Consider the following 6,724-nt stretch of genomic DNA (forward strand, 5'->3'; position numbering starts at 1 on the left):
TTTTTTTTAATTTATTCTTTTCCAATACAGATTGTTTTGTTCGGTTATGGTGTTTTTTTTTTTTTTTTTTTTTTTACACCAATTTGTCCTAGTTTTTTGAACTTTTGAAGGTTTGATTGTGAAGAAAAAAAGGGACTTTCTTGGTATTTTGAAATACTTCATCTATTTGGTCTTCTCTCTTTGTATATATAGAATAGATGATATAAATAAACGGTAACTGTATCACCATTCGAGAGAAAATCAAAACATGTGGCATAGTGTTATTTGTTCGAGATGCTACGGTTCGGATGTAGCTAGGTCCCTTTCTAGACCTACACGTGGCATCTTGTTATTTGTTTGGAGTGCCAACTCACAGTGCCTGATTTAAACAATTTATTAACAAGGGTACAATTTCATTCATCCGCTCGGCTCTCTGTGTGCGGTGTCTGTTTTGGGTGACAAGTGACATTGCAGTCCCAACAATGGCTGAGAAGGGTAAGGAGAAAGAATCGGATCCATTTCTGTACGAGAGTGAAGACGAAGAAGATGACATTGAGGAGAACAAGAGCGAGAGTGGGAGCAGCTCCACCAGCAGCCATGGCGTCCGTCATGAGGTTTCCTCTCCCGTTAGTTTTTCTTCTCACAAATGGCCTCAGAGTTACAGGTATATATTATATATTATATGTTTATATATACATCTTCCTTTCATTGTTTTTCACTCAAGCCTTCATTCACCTGATTGATTCCCTTCGATATCCTAGAAAATTTTCATGAAAAGTTATGTTGATTCATGTTCTGCATAAAATTTAATTACCAAGATGTTCTGTTTTTTGTGTGATAAGAGTATGAATCCCAACATCCGGGAGAGAAGGGACCTTGCATGTGCTTATACAGAGTTAGGATACTTCCCCACATTGCCTATTGATTTTACGGCGTAACCTCAACTTTTTTAATTGCGTCTCGAAAATTAAACGCAGAAGATACAGAAAACAAAAACATGGGTCAGCAAGTGACAGATTAATTAGTTAATTATGTGTTTGAGAAGGAGACACATTATAGCCGTACACTATTACCCCATCATAGAAGCAACGGATTTTGTGTGCTCATAGACTGCAGTACCAATAAAGCAGCTGCTCCTTGTATTGTTTCATGGCTAAATCGGTCCACCGTTACTGTAATGGAGTAAGTATTGAACAACTGAGGTTACTAAAGATGATATATAGCTTACTACACATACATTCTCTCCATACAGTCGTCCTAGATCATAGGTGTCATTAAGTTCTCAATGAGGCATGCTAACTAAACTAATTAGACGCATTTTTAATTTGTTTTCGAAACTAGTTGTTATGTAATATTTTATTAGACGTATTTTCTTTTGAAGTTTATATGCTTGACTGCTCGTTTTTTATCGTTATGTACTTTATGTTATTTTGGGCAGGGAGACAATCGATTCTTACTCAATTGCAGCATCACCCAATATTGCGAATCTCGGATTTGTTCCAAGTAATGCAAGCTTTACAAATTACTCGAAAAGCATTTTAGACCTGATTGGAAGGTCTCCATTCGTGTCTACCAACGAAGGTTTTCCTCAAAAGGGTGATTCGGAAAGGTTCTCAGTAAACCAATCATTATTATCAGAGAGATCGACACTGCATAAGCATCTGACCGGAGAAATAGCTGTTGGTCATGGGTGTAGCTTCACTCAAACTGTCTTCAATGGTATGCTATTTGATTTAAATTTAAACATCTGGTCTGAGTTGTTCACTTCCCCCAATCCTCGCAAAGCGGGGTGGGGTCGCCCTTTTTCTTATCTTAGTTGTTCACTTCATGTATGATATAAGTTATTGATGTTGGTGAATGGTGTTTCCTTTGATTGATATGATACTTTTCCTCCAATATTAGAAAAATGTATGTGGGAGAAACTTTTTATGTACTTATTTATTTGCTTCAATTTATATGATTCTGCTTACTAATATACTATAATTAGAAAGCAAAGGTTGTATGTAATAGTAATGCATGGATCAATTTGGTTTCTGCATTCTGTAGGTCTAAACGTTTGTATCGTGGCTGTATTTGCTTGAATTCATTGTGTCACATCTTTCTGGACAGGAATTAATGTAATGGCAGGAGTTGGGCTTCTTTCAACACCTTCTACATTGAAAGAAGCTGGCTGGGCAGGTATCGTGGTGCTACTTCTTTTTGCAGTTGTGTGTTGTTACACGGCCATACTCATGAGATACTGCTTTGAGAGTAAAGAAGGCATCAAAACTTACCCGGATTTAGGAGAAGCTGCCTTTGGAAGATATGGGCGTCTTTTCATATCTGTAAGTTTAAACTTTTTGGCACTATATATGGTTTGACTGATCAGAAAATGAAACCAAGCTAGTTCTGTAAGTTGCAACTTCCGTATCAGTTATTTGCAGTACTTTAACAGTCTAATTAGCATGTTTGGTTGCCAATTTGATGGTTTCACTCTTCGCATTTCCTGTCAGTCAATTCCTCATACCGGATGTTATGCATCTCTGAACTTTATTGATCTACAAATTCAATGTATTTTCTGGATGATTTTATTAAATCTTCCATGTCAGTTATTTTTTTTAAAATTTTTTTATACAGTATTCTCTAATATCTTTGGTCTTTTGATATCGATGCAGATCATTTTGTATGCAGAACTATACGTAAGTGAAATATTGATTCTAGTTTTACATTGTACTTGAACCTTAAGTGGTTTATTCTCAAAAAGATTTCTTCTCCATATATGCAGTCTTATTGTGTAGAATTCATCATTTTGGAAGGAGATAATCTCAGCAGGCTATTCCCAGGAACATCTTTGAATTGGGCTGGTTTTCAGCTGGACTCCATGCACTTATTTGGAATAGTAACTGCCCTCATTGTTCTGCCAAGTGTTTGGTTGAAAGATCTTCGTCTTATTTCATTCCTTTCAGGTGTCGCAAACTTCTTCTTTTAAACGCCATGATGCTTCCATGTTTTGAAAATATGAAAGAGTTCATATGCAATGCAATCAACTGAATCCATTGTTGGTTCCTTTTGCAGCTGGTGGGGTCATTGTCACAGTTTTGATTGTTCTATGCGTGATTTTACTTGGTACAGCTGGTGGGGTTGGGTTCCATCACACCCCGCCAGCAGTGCACTGGAATGGAATTCCACTTGTAATTGGTGTGTATGGGTTTTGCTTTGCCGGGCATACTGTCTTTCCAAATATATACCAATCCATGGCAGACAGACGACAATTTAGCAAGGCACTAATAATATGGTATAAATATGAATTCTTTTCAACTTTGTGCATTCACCTTCCTTGACCTTGATTCTTATGCCTTGCATTTTTCTCATGCAGCTTTATCTTGTGCGTTCTGTTATATGGGAGTGTTGCAGTCATGGGATATCTCATGTTTGGTGAACGCACTCTGTCACAGATTACTTTGAATATGCCACCACATGCTTTTCTGTCCCAAGTTGCACTGTGGACAACAGTAAGTGTGAAATTGTGGATTCTCAATTAATAATGGGATATTTGTGTGTTTTACGGTTCACTGAGCTTGTTTTTGTCGCTTTTTAACAGGTTATCAACCCGTTGAGCAAATATCCTTTGAACAAATATGTGTGTGTATGAGTGTGTGCATTACTTCTGAAAATTCTGTGGATATTCTGATCATTCTGTGGTTACTTCTTATATTTGCTTCTTTGCTTCCTTGACATTGAGCAAATATGCCCTGTTGATGAACCCGTTAGCAAGGAGTATTGAGGAGCTGCTGCCAGTTACAATTTCTAACAGTTCCTGGTGTTTCATTCTTTTAAGAACAGCACTCGTCATTTCTACTGTTGTTTCCGCCTTTCTTATCCCGTTCTTTGGTAAGTTTACGCTTCAAGCAGTTGCTTTACTCCTTTAAGCTAGGTCACTGCAGAACTGACCACTTGAGCCCTATAATGAAATGGCTATAATCTTCAAAGCCTAGCAATTAACTTCCATAACGTAATTTTATCCACTATATATTTCACCGTGTCTTACCACAGTTATGAGTTCAAGGAGTTTATCAGAAAGTTTGCTCATGATAACTAATAGAAAAGGAGAATAGGGCCTGATACTATTTAATGCATTTATAATTAGTATGCGCATATTCGTTAACTTCCTGTCAATCAGAATGTAAACCTAACCACCTCAGTCGCACTTTTCTTATTTCAGGTCTTGTGATGGCTTTGATAGGCTCTCTACTCAGTATTCTTGTGGTAAAATGACACCTCTATTCAGCAATTACATAGTTGTAGTTCATAAAATGGCACAATACGTATAAGTAGTTAAAGTCGACAATGGCATTACTAATCATGAAATCTAACCACCGAAGTACAACCGAGCTACCATATGCATGTTTACGAGTGATCACCATGTGCATTACTGGTGTGCACCTAGAGCACCAATTTATGTGAATTACAATTTTGGCCGTCATAGGAAGCTTATTGAACACAATTAGATCCAGGATGCTGCATATTTTAGTGTCAAAAACCGAAACCAATTAGTGCAGTTAACGGGTTACACTTGCCAAAGGCCAATGATCTTTTACTACTCTAACTACGTTCAGGAATAAACCAAATCATGTAAATAACATAGTTGATGATTGAAAGTTTTACCAGATGGCTCTTCTGAAACCTACTTTTCTCCAAGGAAAGATAAATTTATTGAATCTGCCGTAAATTACTGAGGATGAATGCGAGGAATTGTCGGGACTTACACAACTATTCCAGGCAGAAGATCTTTAGGCAACGGAGTTTGATAAGGCCATACTTGTCCTTTTTCTGTATGTGTAAATTGCATGGTCTGTGGTAGCCTGCAAACTGTGATATAAATCACTTGTGAGCGCTCAACATATGCGAACAGCTCTTATTGTCGTCCATTCTGTTTGTTCCTGTTCTTTTCTTTTCGTTTTTCTTTTCATGTTGATATAAAATAATTGCAAAGACATCAAAATTAATCAATTTGATTTGTGTGGTCTTGGTTGCAGTCAGTAATAGTTCCATCACTATGCTTTCTGAGAATAGCTGGAAGGAAAGCTACAAGGACACAGGTTAGGGAGTTCTCTGAATACCTTATACGATCTATTAACAACATTTTTGCATACGCAGCTGTAACAAAGAGCAGTATGTGACAAGTTTTGGTTCACTCTTCTTCTTATTCAGGTTGTTTCGAGTATCACGATTTCCACTTTGGGCATCATTGCTGCAGCCCTGGGTACATATTCTGCACTGTCAAAAATTGTGAATCACTATTGAAATATTCAAGGCATTCGTTCGACAGTTCAATAATACTGGTGCATCGCTGGTTCAGCGGCTTATGCATTCTTCCGTTAATCTTAGATTCATATGTATGTGTAGAAATATAATTGGATGATTTCATTGATGTATAATAGTACATTTATATACACAATCATGACTAGGCATTTACAACAAAACCTATGCCCACAAGACACGCAAACCTAGCCTAGTACATAGGAGAATCCGGATTCTAACATCCCCCCGCAAACTCGACCAGTCTGGGAGAGATGAGTTTGGAACGCAGGAGTAGAAAGCGTTGCTTGAAGAGGCCTTTGGTAAGAACATCAGCGGGCTGATCAACGGATGGAATGAAAAGAACCTTATGACTGCCAAGTTTGACACGCTTGCTGACAAATTGGTAGTCTAACTCAATGTGTTTGGTCCACGCATGAAATACACGATTGGTTGCCAATGTAGGTAGTGCTCAGATTATCGCAATAAACAAATATGGATGGTGATGCAAGATGGCGAAGTTCACACGAGACAGGAGCCAAATGGACTCGGCACATGCATGAGTACTCGGATTCGGCACTAGAACGGGAGACAGCTGGCTGCTTAGCTAAGCTCCAAGAGATGAGATTAGGTTCATGAAAAAGCAGGTAGCTGGAAGTGGAACGATGAGTGTCCGGACAACGAGCCCACTCAACATCAGAATAATCAGAGAGTGACAGGTCCAAGGAACGTCGAAACACAATACCAAGGTCTAGAGAGCCTTTGTTGCAGTGCAAAATACGTTTGGCAGCAATAAGATGTGCATTGGTAGGCCTTGACATAAACTGAGCAATATGATTAACAGCAAGGCGATGTCGGAACGTGTCATGATGAGATACTGGAGTGCGCCAAGTGAGTGCCGAAATTCAGTGGAAGCAATGGGAATCGAGCAGGGTTTACAAAAACACATTCCATGGAGTGAGATGTCACTTTGTTAGTGGTGTAAGCCCTTAAATATGGGTAACAAGCAAAATCAAATGGACAGGAATAGGGACTAGACCAACCCAAGACCAAAGAAAAGGGAAGATTAATAAGAAGGGTGGCTGTTAGGGCAGCCTCCATCCAAAGGGAGAGTGGAGTATTGGAGGCAATGAGGAAGAGACGGGTTATGGTGGAGATGTGGTGATGCTTACGATCTGCCAAACCATTCTGTTGGGTCTTATGGGGCACGAGACACTATGAATAATGCCATTAGTGGCATAAAATGTTTGAAAGAGGTACTCAGTTCTACCATCGTTTTGGAAGAATTTAATAGTCGTCATAAAAATATTTTTAATCTTGAGGCAAAAGGTGCGAAAGTGATGAAAAACTTCATTCTTGTGATGCATTGGAAAAATCCATGAATAACGACTATAGTCGTTAGTAAATAACATATAATATTTGAACCTAGACATAGATTCATTATAAGTTATCCATACATTAGAGTGTA

The 6,724-nt window shown here is 38.3% G+C and overlaps 1 protein-coding gene across 1 annotated transcript; it reads left to right on the top strand.

The window, feature by feature from the left end:
* The first annotated feature begins 391 nt into the window (after nt 1-391).
* On the top strand, nt 392-5,416 carry LOC103939895 (amino acid transporter AVT1A). The gene is made up of 12 exons (XM_009350001.3): nt 392-643; nt 1,418-1,698; nt 2,089-2,303; nt 2,634-2,657; nt 2,744-2,924; nt 3,034-3,253; nt 3,335-3,470; nt 3,560-3,579; nt 3,704-3,849; nt 4,181-4,224; nt 4,995-5,057; nt 5,170-5,416. The coding sequence occupies exons 1-12, from the start codon at nt 462-464 to the stop codon at nt 5,260-5,262; spliced, it is 1,605 nt and encodes a 534-aa protein (XP_009348276.2). The 5' UTR covers nt 392-461; the 3' UTR covers nt 5,263-5,416.
* The last annotated feature ends 1,308 nt before the right edge of the window (nt 5,417-6,724 follow it).

The sequence above is a fragment of a genome, unplaced genomic scaffold (genome assembly GCF_019419815.1).
Source record: "Pyrus x bretschneideri cultivar Hongxiangsu unplaced genomic scaffold, Pyrus_bretschneideri_v1 Contig9, whole genome shotgun sequence".
NCBI lineage: Eukaryota > Viridiplantae > Streptophyta > Magnoliopsida > Rosales > Rosaceae > Pyrus > Pyrus x bretschneideri.